General features: G+C 41.3%; 1 protein-coding gene across 1 annotated transcript; it reads left to right on the top strand.

The window, feature by feature from the left end:
* Positions 1 to 1,034: 1,034 nt before the first annotated feature.
* aoc2 (amine oxidase copper containing 2) lies at positions 1,035 to 7,721 on the top strand. The gene is made up of 5 exons (XM_005949737.3): positions 1,035 to 2,682; positions 3,556 to 3,674; positions 5,416 to 5,582; positions 6,334 to 6,466; positions 6,541 to 7,721. The coding sequence occupies exons 1-5, from the start codon at positions 1,107 to 1,109 to the stop codon at positions 6,823 to 6,825; spliced, it is 2,280 nt and encodes a 759-aa protein (XP_005949799.1). The 5' UTR covers positions 1,035 to 1,106; the 3' UTR covers positions 6,826 to 7,721.
* Positions 7,722 to 19,383: the final 11,662 nt, after the last annotated feature.

Below are 19,383 nucleotides of genomic sequence, written 5' to 3'. Positions count from 1 at the left end.
CTTTGCTGTAGAGTAAAATTTCATGTTCCTGTTCCAACACTATGTGGTGTTTTTGTGTAGCTTATCTGCATAGCAATTAATTAATTGAAAACCTATAGATAACTTCTTATTTCATAGTATAATCGTTGTGTGCCTCATCTACTCACTGAGTATTCACTCACTACTTATAGTTACAGTACTCACTCACTGGATCATCGGGCTTCGTTAGCTTAGCTCGTAGCCGACTCGCTAGCAGCATGGCATCTTGCTCATTGTGTCAAATGTTTATTTACTCCTTCGCCTCCTTTAGCAGTAATGATACTTATAATAAATATAGCCTATTTGAAGCTCTTGAAGCTCTGGGGTGGACAAGCCTGATGCTTAGCCTCGTCCACCCCAGCTGTGAAACTCAGAAACCCATATATATATATATATATATATATATATATTTCTTCTAAACATTTTTGGGTGTTCAAATGAACACAATAGTTCTACATGTAAAAATGTTACACTAATCACATTAAGTAATAAGCAGTACTTTTTTATGGGGTAGTAAAATGATGAGTTTGGCTAATCTCACTTAAGTTTCAGCTAATTCAGTATTTGGTTTCTATTATTTGGCAGCTGAATTAGATTGTTGACTTAAATGTGTTTAAAAAAAGTGGGCAGTGGTCTTCTTATGTTTACTGTCATAAAATATACCAATACAAACATATTTTGCATATTTCTAAAAAAAACAAAACAAAATTATAAACACAGCATTACTGTAGCAAACATGATTGCTCATATCTTACACATTCAATGTGTGCAATTACATATTTAGCAGCTTATGTACAATGTTCATCATTAAACTGAGAACAAAACCTGCAAAACCTTTTTTCATGTAAAATGGTGAAATCTACTCAGACATCGTGCATAAAATAGTCTTGTTTGTAGGAGGATTTGAACAGTAGGTCGATGAAACCGTTTCATTGCAGCTCAAAGAAATAAGGAAAGAGGGGCTGGAGGTAATCAGATCCGTGCATAGGGGGCTGGGAAAACTGAAGAGGGTCGTTTCTCCTCTTCTAGATTGTGTGAACAGTCCTTCCTACCCAGAGCGCATTCCTCTGCTCTAGCTCCAAGCGCGCATGATGGTAGAGGGAAAGATGAACCCTTTGGCAAAATGGGCGCTGGTCCTTTTAGGGCTTCTCTCCCTTATTCTGAACATCGTCCTCATCGGCATCCACTCCAGCAGGGCACCCAAATGTTCCCGTGAACGCATCCACCCGCTGCGAGGCAGACACGACGACCGCACCCTTGTGTTCGCTGACCTCACCCGGGAGGAGTATATGAAGGTCCAGCAGTATTTACTCAAACAAAAAGACCTGGCTATATCCACCAGCCAGATCACAAAGCCATCTGAAAACTTTCTCTTCTTAATAGAACTGTCGCTCCCAAAGAAAGCAGAGGTGCTGGCTTACCTGGACGAGAAAGGCACCAAACCGGTGAGAGAGGCGACGGCAGTGGTTTTCCACGGCGCAAAAGGCTATATCAAGGAATATGTAGTGGGACCTCTCGACAACCCAACATACCACAGAGATGTGACTAAAGAGAGGTATCAGGTGGATGTCCCCATTAATGCGCGTCCGGTCACCATTGGGGAGTACGTCTTGGTTTTTCGTTTTTTTGAAACCGAGATCTTCTCCAAGTTAGAGAAACTCCTTCGAGAAAGCTTTGGGGTAGACAAGAAAAAGACGCTGAACGCGTTCGAGCAGATGCCTCGCGGAGTTCGGTCCGGGGACAGAAAAACCTGGGTGTCTTTCTTCAGGGATATGAGTGGCATGTACATCCATCCGGTGGGCTTCGAAATTCTGCTTAACCACGAAAGCCTAAACATGTCACAGTGGAGAATAGAGAAATTGTTTTATAACGGCAAATATTTTGACTCTGTAGAAGAACTTCAACGCGCATATGATAATGGGTCAGTTAAGAAAATCGTTTATAAAGAGTCGCCTGACTATGGCTCTCTCAAGCCCAGGAGCAAGCCTCTGCAGATCGGCCCGCAGCAGTTTTACTCAGAGGGGGCGCGATACAGCGTCAGCAACAACCATGTCCTGTACCTGGACTGGAGCTTCGCTTTCGGACTGAGCTCTCTCACCGGCATGAAGGTGTTTGATGTACGTTTCAAGGGTGAAAGGATCGCGTATGAACTGAGCGTACAGGAGGCTATGTCGGTGTACGGTTCAGTGACTCCAGGGATGATTATTACCAAGTTCCTAGATTCAAGTATCGGCATTGGGCGCTTTGCCCACGAGCTCGTCCGTGGAGTAGATTGTCCTTATCAGGCGACCTACGTGGACACATACCGCTACATTGATGCCCCACTCCCGGTCAGGTTTAGAAATTCTATCTGCATCTTTGAGCACAACATGGGTCAGCCCCTGCGCAGGCACTTCGCCGACTTTTTCCACAACAACTTTGGAGGAATGGCAAACAGCGCTTTAGTGTTCAGGACCATCACGGCTATCGGGAACTATGACTACATGTGGGATTTCATCTTTTACCAGAGCGGATCAGTGGAGGTCAAAGTTCACGCAACCGGCTACATCTCCTCTTCCTACCTGCTTCCCGGGAGTAAAACACACGGACACCAGGTGGCTGAAAATGTCCTGGGCAACATTCACACGCACTTCATTAATTTTAAAGTGGACCTGGATATACTTGGTGAGTGACGTACACATTTAAATGGGATTTATTTATTTATTTTGTGACAAAACCGATGTAAATGTAAAGCTTTGCAAAATTAAGCAGACAAGTCTGTTGTCAAAGGCCAAATTATTTGGATACAAGTCCCCCTTTTCCACTCCACACGGTCCTCTTTACTTTCTCTGCTGGTCAGAGTAAATGTTAGCCCTTTAAATATGAGAAATAATAGTACAAATCCTTTTTAATAAAAGCTATATGTTATATGTTTAGCTGATGTCACATTCCAGATGTGGAGGACGATTCCCCAAAATTACAAAAACAAAACAGCAACTTCGTATTAGAATTTTCTGTATTTTAGAAAAACAAATAAACCAAATCAAATCATATATAGTGCAGTGTATAGTATTATAGCCTTTAGTTTACAGCCTCATAATAAATATGTCACACTTGATAAATGTAAATATAAATCCATACAGGCAATAAGCTGTTTGCACAAGTGTGCCAAGCAGGAACACACACACAGACACAAATCCTACTATACATTCCACAGCACTTACACATTGCCCACAGAGTCCACAGTGAAAACAGATCTCCTCTGGTGTTTCTTACTGCAACCAAAGGCAATTTGTTTTTTACTGCTTATGTTCAGCATTGCAGCTGCTTATGGAGCCACGATGCTTTTATGCACAATGTAAGCTTCTAGGCATCCTTACCTAAAGAAATCAGTTCCAGTCCTGTGTAATTCTTTTTAATCTCATCTATGTATTCATCAGCCACTCATCTCGCTGAGTGTCCTCCGTTTGTAAATAACATAAAGACCACCTTCCACACATTCACTGAAGCATAGAAATGCAGAAAAGAAAACAACATTTTGCCACATTTCCTCTGCAGGTGTGAAGAATGTATTCCAGACCAAAGATATGGAGTACATGAATGTGTCACTGCCATGGATGCCTGATCACTACGCCATGATCCCTAAGCTGGTGGAGAAGCAGCTCAAAACAGAAAAGGTCTTCTTCATTTTTATTCAGTTGCATTTTTCATAACCTGCAGAGAATAGAAACAGCAGCGCACACGGGTCAGGAAATGTAGCAGCAGTGTGATGCAGCGGGCAACAAGGTGCTGGGTTAGAATCTCATTTCCTTTCCATGGTTTCCTCTGGGTTTCCAACGCCATTCTTCTTACATTAAACGGTCATCCTTATTGGCAGTTGGTGGACTGTATTTGATTGGCTAAATATGGTTTTAGACTACAGCACTTAGAATTCAAAGGCATTTTTTCAGAGTGCATGAAATGCTGATGCCTAGCTTCCTCACCAACAGTTCTCAAAGATGCATTGCCAGAAATAGTGGATATTGAGTATGAAAGCATGCTTGTAGACCGCACACTGAGAGAAACCCATGTCACACTTTTATAGTACAAATGAAATACATTTCCACACTCTTAAAACTAGAAGATTTAATGTTTTGTTTTCTCATTTAAAGAGAAAAGAGAGGGAAAGACAACACCAGTAATGAAAGAAAATGTTATGGTGGACGTGTAACCACACTTAAATATCATCCTGCTACAGTTTCCCATCACCTGCACAGACTCTGTGTTATACTGCTATTAACAACACAAGCTCTTGTTCTGCTCGGTGAAGTTGAAGTTGAGCCAACCCCAGTGAGTCTCCACTGGAGAATCACTGGATGAATGATGGGACCACTGGAATAACCTGATTCCAGACTTATGCACAAAATAAACAGGTGAAAAAAAGGTACTTAGTAGTTCTTAGTGTAAAACGGGCAGGGTTGATCCAGAAAGGTGAAAGAACACAAAAGGATACACAGGTGTGATTGGGACTCATTCAGGGTTGGACAGACAGTTACAAAGACAGCAGACACTAATAATAATAATAATAATAATAATAATAATAATAATAATAATAATAATAATAATAATGATGATGATAATTATGAGCAGATTTGAACCTCTGAACATGTTCCTTAAACAATATATATGTTTATCCCTTTTTATTTTTTTTAATGCTTATTACAAATTTGAAAATGGGCCTTTAGTCTTGTTAAGCACTCTATATCCCACGTCTGCCTCCACCATACAGTCAACAATGTTTCAGGAACACTCAAATCCAGAATCCAGAACCGTCTTCCTTTTGTGCCACCCATGTGAGACGCATACAGAGCAAACTTGTCAGAATGTAGTGAATGTTTAACTTAAATAGATAAAGTTTGCACATATAGGGATAGAAATGGGCTGTGACTGCACTCTCATGTGAATGTACTATGGCAATGAGCAGGTTTTCTCCATATTTTTCAACCCTTTAAGTTCTGTCAAGTGCATGAGCTAGGTGGCATCTTTCTTTGTGAAGAAGCTTTAGTCTTAACCAGCTTAAGCCTGTTGCCTTTAAGTCTTAGACTGTGGAACTGGATTCATTCATTTCCACTGACTTTGTTTAATACTGTAAGGTTGTGTCATTTTTCAGGCCAGTTCTCTAAAGGAACCGGTGTATCAGTAGGTATCAGCACAAGTGTCAGTAACCAGGCTAGAGCAGAGTGTTTCCTTTAGTCTCTTTTTTATGGTTTTCTAGAAAACCATGTAATCAGGTCAATAAATAAAAGTGACCATAAGCTTTAAGATCTTTGTACTGGATCAGTCAGAAGACGCCAGACTTAACCACTAATCATGCAGGAGATTACCAGGAGTCACTTGTTTTCACTTAAAAATAGACTAATGACCGTGACACCTTTGCAGGAAGCTGCCTTGCGTTATGACACCAAGACACCACGATACCTGCACATTGCCAGCAACAAGACCAACAGGTGGGGCCATCAGCGCTCATACAGGCTGCAGGTGTATAGCTTTGCTGGGGACCACCTTCCAGAGAGCGAGACAGAGGAGAAGGCGATGTCCTGGGCCAGGTAGGACTGAATGATAGCAAAATTAAAAAACAACAAATCAAAACACGCACATTAAATTTGACTCATTGTAAATGTCTACTTCATCTTAAAGAAATAACGCTAGTGAAACAGGTCATTTGAGTAATGGAACAGGTGGGCTTGGACAGGTGTGTAGTATTGATTTTATTTTTTTATATATACCCAAGTTAATATGTCATGACCCAGTGCTTTGGCCTTTGAACTTGAGTTTTTCTGTTTTGCACGTTTGAATCCAAGTCTGCGGTTTTTTGTTTGCTCAATGTTAGCACTACATTCTCGCATCTATTGCATATTATTGCTACTCTGGGGTAAGTATATCTACTGCATGACATCATGTTTTGTAAGGATGCCATGTGTATGTATCATCTCTCTTCTGTTAGACCCTCTTACCCAAAGAAACATCAGCCAAATCATGTTTAATACCATCTGTTTCATTGGCTGGGCTGTGCTGGGCGCTTGCTGGCTCCTCTGGGGACTCTCCCTAATTACCTCATGTGTATTTTGAGCCATCAGTTTTTCATACTGTTTGTTTTCCCGAGTATTAATCGCCACATGTGGATCACTGGAGTTTCTTATTTTGCTGTTTGGAATTTTCACCAGATTTTTTTTTTTATTTTGCCTGCAAGTCATATTTTGGGTCCAGATTTGCCACTAAACGTGACATAATGTCACTTTGAACATGCAGCTAATATCGGGTTTTCTTAAGATGGAGTCCACGCATGTTTGCCTGCAGGTATAAGGTTGCTGTTACCAAGCATAAGGATGTAGAGCAGACCAGCAGCAATCTGTACAATCAGAACAACATCTGGACTCCAGCTGTTGACTTCAGCAAGTACATTGAAGACAATGAAAGCATAGAAGACGAGGTATGTCTGATAAACTAAACACCAACACAATATAACGGCACTCGATTATTTACTTAACCGTGATTTGTCTGCAGGACCTTGTTGCCTGGGTGACCACCGGATTCCTCCACATCCCTCATGCCGAGGATATCCCCAACACCGTAACGGTGGGTAATGGGGGTGGGGTCCTGCTGAGGCCCCACAACTACTTTGATGAGGATCCATCCATCCACTCTGCGGATTCGGTGTACTTTGAGCCAGGCAGCGAGGACAGCTGTGAGCACAACAGGATGGCTTGCCTCACTCGTGACACCTGCAGCCCCAACCTGGAGCCATTCAGCTACCATGGCTTTGATGGAGTCATGAATTTTAATGACTAGAACTGATTTTTATTTAATTTATTTTAATTTTTTAAATTTAATTTAAATTTTTTTGCATTATGTTGTGGAGCTTCTGAGGCCTGACAAACTCACACGTGCTTGGCCTTAAGTAATAATCATGAAGGCCAATAAAGTGTATAAGAAAGCTGTTTCTAAAGGTAAAGGTGCACCAGGCAGCATTTTATATAATATTCATAATTTTTCTCTAAAGACACATTTAGTCACTTTTTTTTACACATCTACCAGGAGTTAGACCTGACCACCCAGCTTATGTCATGTTTTTCAAATGTATTGAAAAGAGTTTTGCACAACCTTCATTCATTGCAGTTTGCATTTGGTTGCAGCTTGCATCATGCAAAACGGTGATGAAACATAAGAGACTATCCTGTTAGGCTGTAATAGGCCTTTGCATGTACAGTAGATCACGTGTCCTATACAGTAAGACCAGTGTCTATACTCTATATCTAATTACGAGTATAATAACAAAGTTGACTCTAACACGATGAATCTCCCAATGCCAGATGTCTTATTCTAAGCTGGTCTACAAATTACAGCTTGCTGGCTAACTAGCTATTATTGCAATAAGGCAAATGTTAGTTATACAGTTTTGTTTTGTTACATGGTAACATGATTTACTAATGGTTAAATATGCTACCATTTGACATTATATGTCAGTATTACGAGTTACATCAGCTGGTCAAATAATTTCTCAAGCTAGACGACTAGCATTTACATACATGACTTTTCTACTGATAATGTTTGCAAGCAAGAGCCACCAAAATGGAACTGTGAATATGTATGGTTATAAAATGTTACATTTATTTGCCTGCACAGTTTCTGATTTGTTTCACCTACTTTCAGTTATGATTTTATATGAATTAAAGGATTTGCTTTCATTGTTTTGTTTTGTTTTACCGCTTGCATGTCTTTGATATAGTTACATTTATCACTGAATACTAAAAAATAATTATAATCACTAGACCCAAAAACCCAAATGCAGAAACCTTGGAGGTAGAGCAAAATCCAGATATTCAAAAATCATTGCAGGCAGGATTCAGGGTAGTCAGTATAAACAACACAGTCAAGAGGTAAAGTTTATATAAGACTCTGAAAGATCACACATGATAAACCCAAATAGGAACAAATAGAGTTATGACAACAGCCCAACTGTAAACTTATACGGTATCTTTAAAAAACACAATTTCCACAGCAGAAAACACTCACTGATTGTGACGTTCAAAGGGAAATGTTTGGTGTTAATATTCAAGTAGTTTGTGGATGGAAATCTCTGGAAGAAAATGAACTTGGTTTCGACAAGGTGAGCTAGTATTTAATAAAAATAAATCAAACTGAATGATGATTTTTATTTCCTCCTTTTATTCATATTTAAAGTTTTCTGAAAACATTATATACTGAAAATGAAATAAAATAAATTATTAAGAAAAACAACAAAAAACTGTTTGCATAAATAAATCAAAGTGGATTTGAATTTTTAGTAAAAAGTTTAACCTAAATATGAATATGAAAATTAAACCTAAACTTTTCATAACTCAGTTTCTTTACAGAGTTGTGGTAAACTATGACATCAAACCAAAACAAAGAAAAACAGGAATTTTGCAGTAATATGTCAAAATGCTCCCAAATATGATTCTCTGGTTTTCTTCCTGATGATGGACTGCAACACAAGCTGTGATGTAAACACTGTAAGCTGCACTGCTATGGCTCCAAGGTGGGACTACTAAACATTTGACTAAAGTTGGATTCAATCTGATGTTTTTCAACAAAAGCATTCAGAGGAATGTTGTTGTTGTTGTTGTTTTTACTAAACTAAAATACTCTTTGTTTTGTTTTATCTGTAACCATTCTTATCAACTCTATCGCACACTCATACACACGCACAAAGATAAGACCATATCCTATTCCAGTAGGGAGGAAATGGAAAGCACATGTGAAAGTCAGAGTAAGTCGGTCTACACTGCAGAATTTATGGGAACTGCTCTAAAGGTTCATGTGCAGGTCAGTGACCGTATGAGCATGAACCCTGGTGAAGCTGAACATATGTTTTTCTGCTCCAGATGCACAAGGAAATGTTTATGTTTAAGTGCTCACTTTTTTGGCTCTCTTGGCTCTAGGACAGGAAAAAAAGGCAGGGGGGAGAAAATAGGAGGAAATATGTTAAAAGGGGGGCTTACTTGAGCAAGGCAGTGACAGGATGTGAAGATCCTGAGGGAGAGCAGAGCAAAACAAAACTATAACTATGTAAGAGTAAAGGCTCTTGACTCTGAGGACCTTCCCATCAAGCAGATAACAGTCAGGTAACCAGTTAACTAAGCACTTTGTCTTTCACACAGTTAAAAGTGTGGGGGAGAAACCCAAAATTCATCCAATGAAAATGTTAAAACTTAAAATGATTTATTCTGTCTTTGACTTTGGCACCGATGCACAAATAATTGAATAGAATTCAATTATATCTTGAAAACTGGGCGGAAACAACTTCCTGTTAAACTAGGTTCAGGGAGGGGCAACTTGTTCCAGGAAACAACACGAGCGCAACAGTTTTAACCCTTAATCTGCATTTATGTCTGACTAACTGGGGTCAGTGTCTTGTCCAGGGATATTAGGTATGGGATCATGGAACCACCAACCTTCTGATTAGTAGATGACATGACATAGAAGATGACTCTTCCTCCTGAGCTACTGCAACTCCGCAGGGCACATGTTCAGGACCCACAAATATCACATTTGACCTATATTGAGATTATCTTTGTTCATCGAGATCATTCTATTCACGATCACGATCCTTTCCTAAACAGCACCAAGTATTATCCCTAAACTGACACAAAGAGTGGATAAAAGTATACAAACACATCAGATTTGAATGGGGAAAAAAATCATGCTGGATATATGTACTGATATATGTGTTAGGAACTGTCATGATCCTGGGTCTGCTGACCCAGCGTTTTATGTTAGTTTATGTAGCCTTCAGGTTTCCTAAGTTCATCGTTTTCATGCCTAGGTGTTTCTAGTTATTTTCCCCTCGTGTTTCCACTATGTTAAGTCTCTCATGTATTTCATGCCTGTGGCTTATGTTGTCAGTTCAGGTTGTCATGTCTATATCTCACTGTTTCCTGTTTTATTGTGAAGAGGTCTGGTGTGTCTGTGTTCATCATGTTCAGTTACTCTCCCACTGTGACGTAATTATGTTCATGTGTCAGCTGGGTTCCCCAGGTGCTGCCACTTCCCTCATTATCCTCCTGTGTCCATTTAGTCTGTGTGTTCTCAGTCATTCTTTGTCAGGTCGTCCGTTGTACTGCTCCGTTGTTTCCTATGTCTCCGCTCCAGGTATCCCTGTCAGTTTGTTATGTTTAAAGTTTTCTATGTTTTGTTTTAGTTCACCCAGTTTAGGTCATTGTTTAGTTTTCATCGATTCCCTATTATTTTGTACCCTCGTTTCTTGCCTTAATAAACGGCTTGTTTTGTTATTCATATCTCATTTCGGTCTGCGCTTGAGTCCTTCCCTGCAACATACGGTCTGCCCTAGCCAGACCGTGACAGGAACAAAAGGATGCCACACTGTTTGATGGAAATAAAAATGATCAGTTTACCAAGGGGTAAGAAAAGACAGTTGGAGAGCTTTTTCTTTTCGTGCCCGTTTCTGTGGAACAACCTCCCTCAAGATATTCGGCAGGCTGCTCTGTGGAGGTTTTTACAGCTAAGCTGAAGACACATTTGTTCATCCTACATGTCTTAATTCTGTGGCTTTTAGTTTTTACATTTGTATTGTTTTTAACTTGTATTGTGTCTCTTATCTGTGTTGCTATGTATCGCTTTTATTTTATTTATCTCTTTAGTTGTGCAGCACTTTGTTTGAAAGCGCTTTATAAATAAAGTTATTATTATTATTATTATTATTATTATTATTATTATTATTAAATTAAGACACCCTGATACGCAAATTGAAAACAGTAGACGCAGGATGGTCCATTTTTCTGAAATTTCTTTGCAGCAACTGAAAATGGTACCCAGTAGTTTGTATGGCGCTGTGTGCCATTGTTGTCTAACAACACTGAGACATGTTCCTATGAAGATAACAGATTGCCTTTAAAAAGAAAATAAAATTGAATTGGAATCAGACATACATACATGACATACATGATATACATGACACCAGTCAGTCAGAAGTGCCAGCTTGATGCCAGATCTGGGCCAGACCTGTTTTCTATGAGCCAGGGCCACATAAACCAAACCCCAATTAAGCCAGATGTGGCATGCCATCACATAGACAGTGCCATCTATGCCAGGCCTGGCCCATATCTGGATGACATACCACTTACAATGCTGGAAGTCAGCCAGCATTGCTGGCTTGACACCAGATCCGGGCCAGACCTGCTTGCTATGTGGGGAGCTATGAACATGCCCTTGAATAGCTAGAATAGCTATCTCACAGTGCAGGACAAAGGGTCTGCACTTGACTGTCTTCCACCTGTAGTTTTAGCTCATCCATTTTGTTCACAAGAGACTTGTTTATTTTAGTAGGTGCTGGAGCCTGGAGGAGGCGGATTGGTCCAAGGCAGAGAAAGTGCTGGGCAGGCCAGAGTGGACAGCTCCAAGTAAATGTACAGTCACAAAAGAATAAGAAAAAGTACAAAAGAGAAAACACGTTCATCTGGTGTGTGTGCTGAGGTGATGTGGTAGAAAGGCTGGCCAAAGTACTACAGTGGACCAACCTGCAGACCCTCAGCCAGCGCAGGGGTTGGCTCAGATGATGGTCGACATGGTGACCATGCAGGAGCTGCAGGTGGTGCACTGCCTCTGCCTCGGCCCTCTGCTTCACTTCATCAGGCCATTTAAACGTGGTCGCTTTGTATTAGCTCTTGTTTATAAGATTGGGGAAACCTGCAGTCAGCTGAGACTGAAGAAGTCACTTGGATGAGTGACGAAATGTTTCTCCCACAAAACGCTACGTCCAGATGAACAGAATCAACTTTTTGGAGATTTGCTTTCCTGGATGATTGAGCATCAAGACATTAGCTCTTGTGGATAATGCAACGTGATATCTGCGATAAAGCAGGCACTGTTTCGGGTCATCTCCTGAGTCAGCATCCGAAAATAGATACTGACTGACCAGGGCACATCATGTCTCGCACACTAAAAGAGCTGTATGAATTACTGGGTGGGAGGATAAACACAATTGGGATCGCGGGTTATACCCTCTGTGGTTTGAAGTGCAGAACGTGCACCAGGCCTCCACGGGGGGAAGGTCCCAGTCCGGTTAAAATAAAGATTCAGTACGTCCTGGACCTTAGAGCAAAGCTGCACATTTTGGGAAGGTTATTGCAAGAGAATTTGCTCGAGGCCCAATAACATCAGCAGCGCCTGTTCAGTAGAGGGGCTACACTCAGGCAATTTTCGTTGGGAGATAGAGTGCTTGTGTTTCTCCCTTCTTCTAGTTCCAATTTACTCAACAAGTGGCAAGTGGGGGATATTGACTATGAAGTGATCAGGTCAGACAGGGTAGGAGTCGCACAAGTATATCATCTCAACCTCCTTAAAGCATGAAAAGAGGCTGAAACCACATCTCTGGTGAGCCTGGTGAAGGAAATAGATGAGTTGGGGCTGGAGGTGTTAAATTCCACCATTCCTGCCTCCCTCCATTGTGTTGACCATGTCACACAGGTCCAGAGAGCGGATGTTGCCACGTTGTAACAGGATTTTGTTCAGACAAAATTGGCCAAAATGAGTTTGGAGGTATAGTGAGAGACTGGCCTGGCTGAAGGGATCTCGGCACATAACAATGCTCGCAGAGACACCCGTCCACAGGACGAGCTCTCCAGGAGAAGCCAGCTTGGAACCACTAGATGATCAGTGTCATGCATCCAGTGGAGCAGCACCCTGATATTGGCTGACCAATAATAGAACAGAAGGTTAGGCAGAGCCAGTCCACCTTGTGGGCGTGGCCTTTGCAGGATGCGTGGGTTCTTCTTGTTCCAAATGAATGATGATATTAGCTTGTCTAAAGAGCTGAAGAAATGTTTGGTCAGATATATAGGGAGGTTTTGGAATAGATAAAGGAGCCTTGGCAGCAGGTTCATTTTAATATATTGACCCTCCCGCAGAGAGAGAGGGATAACAAGTTCCAGCAGTGGATGTCCCTTTTCAGACTCTCCAACATTGGCAGGTGGTTTACTTTATAAAGATCTTTGTAACAGTCGGAGATCCAGATTCTGAGGCATTTAAACTTTTTATTGTTTATTTTGAATGGTATTAGATTAGATGGGATATCTTTTGCAGCTCCATTGATTGGGATGAATTCACTTTTCTGAGGATTTATTTTGTAGCCACATTGAACCAAATCTTTGCAGCGTGCTTAGTAGTTTTGAGGCGAGGGTGGGGTCAGTTATGAAAAGCAATAGATCGTCTGCGTAAAGTGAAACTTTGTATTCTTGGCCTCCTCTGATGACTCCTGTGATACTGGTATCTTGTCGTATGGCTGAGGCTAAGGGGTCTATAGCAATGACAAACAATAGTGGAGATAGGGGGCAGCCCTGCCTAGTGCCCCTATGGAGTTTAAAATAAGAAGAGATCGTATTATTAGTACGCACAGCTGCCATTGGTGCATCGTAGAGAGTTTTAACCAGTGTTGGGAAGGTTACTTTTAAAATGTATTCCATTACAGAATACAGAATACATGCCCCAAAATGTATTCTGTAACGTATTCCGTTACGTTACTCAATGACAGTAACGTATTCTGAATACTTTGGATTACTTAATATATTATCATGCTTTTTACAACAACGTGAATGTACTATTGCTGTGTGATTTATTACTATTACTGAAGGTCCGCGACTCCGAACTGTAGTAAAGGGACCTCTGACTAATACGGCGGGGTCCCTGTCGGCTCGTAGCGAAAAATAGCTTTACTTTGTTGTGTGGGTCAACTTTTCTTGCGAGAGACAGAGAGAGGCGTTGAAAGGCTGCTCCAACGGAACTTATTGTTTCGGAGGAAAACACGAACACGGTGTACAGTCGAGTCTTAATAGCTTACTTACAACTGGGCTCGTCAGGCCTCTTCTTGGCTGCAGTGGTTATTATTATATTTACATGCTTCCAGCTCCCGTTTTTGCTCGATGACACTCGTACCTTTCCACTCCCCTTTTTCTCCCTCCTCGCGCTCACAGACACATAACGTGTATGGCAGTCCATTCTCCCTGCAGCACGGACTACACTGCCCATGATGCTACATTCTTTAGAGCTATGCTTGTAGCATTCTGCCTGTTAGCTTAGCACAACAACAACAACAACGAAAAGGCGCTCTCTCACCCAGGAAACACACAGTCGCAGAGAGAGAGAGAGCGTCGCCCTGTAACCATGGCAACCGTAACGCTGCCGCCTGGAACAACAGCACGTAGCTGTCAAACAAACCCAAACAGTCCTGACCCGCGACAAAATGAAACAGGAAAGTACCGCAGTGTAATCCATTTATTTCAACAAAGTAACTGTATTCTGAATACCACCTTTTTAAACGGTAACTGTAACGGAATACAGTTACTCATATTTTGTATTTTAAATACGTAACGGCGGTACATGTATTCCGTTACTCCCCAACACTGGCTTTAACCCATGATATGGGTTAAAGCCAAAGCCAAATTTGCTCAAAGTATGAAAAAGGTAGTCCCACTCCACCCGGTCGAAGGCCTTCTCAGCATCAAGTGACAGTAGGGCTTCAGGTGTATCAGTTGAAGGGGGGTCATGGATTATACTTAAGACGCGTCTAATATTGAATAAAGAGTATCTGCCCTTGATAAGCCAGTTTGGTCCGTGGAATTGATTGTTGGTAAAATGAGTTTTTTGTTTTTTTGTCACACCTTCTCTCTCTTGTTTGTTTGTTTGTTTGTTTGTTTGTTTGTTTGTTTGTTTGTTTTGTTCCCTGGCAAGTGGGAGGGTGGGGTTTCAGTTTATAAGAAGTATGCTCTACTGCTTGTATAATTGCTTAATAATTTCTTGTCTGTGATTGTACAAAAACTTCTTTCAATAAAAAGACTGATTAAAAAAGAAAATTGGCCGAAATGCTGAAATGCGCGTAATAGAAGAGTCGCACAGCACATGGTGTAGCCCCATAGTTCTGGTGGTAAAGAGGGATGGGTCTATACGGTTCTGTGTCAACTACAGCAAGGTGAATGAGGTGTCACAGTTTGATGCTTAGCCCTTGCCCCAACACCGTTGGGCTCCTGGACAGGTTGGGCGCAGCTCGCTTTTTCACATCTTGGATTTAACAAAGGGCTACTAGCAGATTTCCTTGGCTGGAGTCTAAGAAAAAAACGTCCTTCTCTAGTTCATATGGTTTGTACTGATTTGTCACACTTCCATTTGTCTTGTTCGGAGCCTCGGCCACTTTCCAGCACCTTACAAACCAGGTGCTGATGCTCCATAGGCCGGGGCACAGATGATTGTGGCAGATTTTCTCTCCTGCTAGCAAGGGTTGGAGGTAAGCTAGGCGGTAGGCTATGTCAGGTGATGGAGGCATATGGTGTCGTTCTACATATAATATCCCATAATGATGAAGTGAAAGATATTTATGTCAAATAATAATAAAAAACAAAACAAAATCATATTCATGCAACCCTTTCCGCTTGGGTTACTTGCATAGTAGCATTCCAAGTCAATGAGAGCTTGGGAGGTAAATGTGATTAACAGATGGGACAATTTAACTGAGCAGATCAGGTGGGGAGAAACATTTTAAGTTGCACCCATCAGAATCCCTAACGGTATTAATGGGCTACACCTTTTTCCCTGTGAGGGCCACGTGTCAACAAGATGACCTTTCTGGCCACAGGCAAAACTCTCACCAGCCCAACATCTTCTTCCCTGACCTGACGGGCTGAGACGGGCCCGTCCAGGCTGCACTGGCTCCTCCTCATTTGCCTGCGCGCTCCCAGAGAGGAGACTTTGCCCAAAAACACCCAGACTTTCCTGCATGTAGCCGTCTAACCTGATGCACATATTCATTAATTCATCTAATGTTTTTGGTAAGTCCGTTATTGCCAACTTTCATTCATTTGTTTGGCTACTCTGCCACACACCTTGTTGGTGGAGTGCTACATGAATGGCTGTCATTCTGGAAGATTTTCCTCTTTCAACAGAAAAGTCACTGGGACTTTGTTAGAGTGACCATGGCGTTCTTGATCACCTCCCTGAATAAGGACCTTCTTACCCTGATCACTCAGGGTAAGAAGGTCCTTAACCCTCTAAGAAGAGTCCTGGTGGTTCCAACCTTCTTCCATTTACAGATGATGGAGGCCACTCATTAGGACTTTCAGTGATACCAAAATCATTCATACCCTTTCCCAGATCTGTGCCATGATCTAATCCTGCCTTATAGCTGTATTGTCAGCTATTAGAACTTATATAGACAAATGTGTGGCTTTCCAAAGCATCCAATCCAACTTTATTTATAAGCACTTTAAAATAACCAGCACAGGATCAAAGTGCTGTAAAGTAAATCAGTTAAGAATAATAGAATACAACAAAGAAGAAAAAATAAAACACATAATACATGAAATTTAAACAACCCTATTTTTAAAAGAAAACAACATAGAATCAACTAATAAAAAATACATAAAAACTAAAAAACAGCATCTCACAAGGTGTCGGAGACCAGGGTGAAGAGACGAGTTTTCAGAAGTGATTTCAAAACAGGCAGAGGAGAGGCCTGTCTGATCTCTAAAGGCAGATCGTGCCACAGTTTGGGAGCTGCTACAGCAAAAGCACGATCTCCTCTAAGTTTACACTCAGGCCTGGGAATGACAATGACAGCAGGCTGAGCAAGTGAAGTGCTGCGAATACTTTCCACATGTACTGTAGCTGTGTTTGTCAGCATGAAGGATCGTTGTCTCCGTGCAAGCGCTGCAAAAGGCGAATGTCCTGTCTATTCCTCTATTCCTCCTGTCGCCTCACGACACCTTTAACCAGCTCAGTATGTCTATTGTGTATTATTGTAGGGTCTTTATCTTACAATACAAAAATGCCTTGGATGACTGTTGTGATTTGGTGCTATATAAATAAAACTTAATTGAACTGAATGTCCCTGATGTAAATGATTTCAAATAGTGTCCACAAAATTGTGCAGGACAGAAAAAGCATTTTGAATAAAATCCAGAAACTCAAAAACTAAGCACTTTCAGTTAAGAGAACTCCTGAAAGAAGACGTTTAAACCTTACACAGCACTCGGACTCAGCAGACCATAAAATAGGAGTGAAATGATTCCTACTCTGTTCCCTACAACATGATTTACAACCCAGTCTCACGGAGGCATTGTGCTCCAGCATCCAAACATCTGGGACTTGTCAGAGCGCTCAGTACTAAACTAGGGGAGTTGGGTTTTTTTTACATATTCACATAAATATGTCCTCACGATGAACACAGAGCTGTGAGAATCCAGTACAACGGCAGATCATGGCAGGCCATAAATGTGGTGCTTTGTGCAGAAAACAGGAAGAGTTTCTGGAATCGGTTTAAATTAAAGGGAAGTTTAATGACCACTACAGTCGAGATTGTTCATTAATTGTAACTTTATGTTTGCTGGCATGGCTCTGTGTTCTCACTGCCTGTGTCCATACACCAAAAGCTGGAGAACAGCAGCACAATTCTGTGACAAAGAGGTGGTACTTAAGTCAAACGGACTGTTGGTGTTTTACAAATGCACAGGAACTAAAGCAGCTTAAATGATCTGTTCTATATTAGACACCAAATAGATGCCTAGAAGGATATCAGCTGATACAATATTGCCTGCTCTGGTGTTATAGTGCCCATACCCTGAGCTGGACTTCATAGCCTAGCTGAACAAGTCTTTTTGGCTTTTGGCTGTAGCTCAAGAGGTCTACTAGGAAGGTTGGTGCTGCTCCTGTCTTGATCCCAAATATCCGTGTGGAAGATACTAACCCTGTGTTACTCTCTGATGCACCCATTGGCATGTGAATGGGTGTGATGAGATTAGCGAGATTGTTTGTTCATTCGAGGCTCAATGTTGAAATCAGGGGGTTGTCTTCTTATGGGAGTGTTGGCAGTTGGATCTCTGACTGCACCTTGGGCAACAACTGAACCCAAAGAGGAGGAAATGTTTGGGAACATTTACATAGCAACACTTTACTGATTATTGTCTAACTTTAAATGTTATTTATAGTTGTAAATCATTTTCTCTGTGAAAACAAATACCAATAAATGCTCACAGTAGTGGTGGAAGGACCACTGCTTAAGATTCCTGTGAAATGCCAAAGGAGCCGTTATCTCCAACTCAGAGGATTTAAAAGAATTTTCTTCCTGCTCCTTTGAAGCAGGGAAACATTAGGACCAGGACTGAAACTTTGCTCGTGCTGAATACATAGACAATTTTAGAGAATATAGTTTGTTCTGGACCCCCTGAGGTTATCACTCCAGCGTCAACACAGCCGACCCAGCCTCCTCCTGGAGCTCAGTTTCAGTGCAATATGTTGCAAAAGAGCCCATCAATAGGATGTTCCAACCGCCTCCTTTTGAACTTTAAACATGGTGTGGTATTCAAAGAGTTCAGTAGTCTCATCTGACCAGACTATACTCTCCCAGTATTTCACAGACTTGTCTAAAAATTGTTCAGCAAACTTTAAATGCGCTTGTGTGGTGCGCATGCATACAGGCCATGGCAGCTGATTGCATTACTTATTGTTTCCTTTCATTCTTAGTCTCTCTGTAGCTCTCCACAAGTGGTCCCTTGCTCTTGGACAACTCTTATGATAATTCTTTTTTACTCCTCAGCTTGAAAACTTGGAGGGAGCTCCTTGATGTTCTTTTCACTTCTGTAATGTGGCTCCATCGGTGCTCAGTGGAACCTTCAGTAGTTTAAAAATGCTTCTGTAACCAGTGCCATCACAATGTTTGGTAAGAATAAGGTTGTGACAGTCTTGAGAGAGTTTTTTTTATGGGATGTTTATTCTGCGACTCCTTGGTAAAAAGACACCTCTTATGTCTATATATAGATATTTCTATATATAGACCTGTATTTGCTCCTTTGTGTAAGGAGGAGCAGGATGAGTTTGTCCAGATCCACACAGCACGAATGTCTCTGGCCAAACAACCAGAAACAGACTTCATCAGGGTGGTCTCAGGGCCTCACGTCCTCCACAGTGGACCCGGTGCTCACTGTCCAGCACCACTGAGCCCAACTGTGCTTTTCACATGAGCACATGTGGCAGACATGAAAGGGTTTGGAGAAGCTATGCATAGTGTTATGATAGCTTGCAAAGTTTTTTTAAACACCTGTAACTACCATAACCATTTGTTCAGCTGAAAGAATTTCAACACTTCCAAGAGACTCATTATAACTCTTGAAACACAAAATATTTGAGCTTTCAGGAATAGTTCAAATATTTTGTGTTTCAAGAGTTATGATGAGTTAATGCTTTAGAGCCTAAATCGTGGAGTGTTTATTGAATTGCTTTGACAAAATGTTTTTCAAAATTAATTAAATATAAATTTTCAAATTTGGGCAGCACGGTGGCACGGTGGTTAGCACTGTTGCCGCACAG

This window comes from Haplochromis burtoni, unplaced genomic scaffold (assembly GCF_018398535.1).
Source record: "Haplochromis burtoni strain Fernald_Lab_line unplaced genomic scaffold, NCSU_Asbu1 Contig_689, whole genome shotgun sequence".
In the NCBI taxonomy this organism is placed as follows: Eukaryota; Metazoa; Chordata; class Actinopteri; order Cichliformes; family Cichlidae; genus Haplochromis; species Haplochromis burtoni.
Note: the sequence above shows the minus strand (reverse complement) of the source record. Positions and strands in the feature narration are given on the sequence as shown.

Coding starts and splice junctions, on each gene's coding strand:
- aoc2 (XM_005949737.3), top strand. CDS start 1,107: ATGATGGTAGAGGGAAAGATGAACCCTTTGGCAAAATGGGCGCTGGTC. Junction 2,683..3,555: donor AGTGGACCTGGATATACTTG/GTGAGTGACGTA, acceptor TTTCCTCTGCAG/GTGTGAAGAATGTATTCCAG. Junction 6,467..6,540: donor ATGAAAGCATAGAAGACGAG/GTATGTCTGATA, acceptor ATTTGTCTGCAG/GACCTTGTTGCCTGGGTGAC.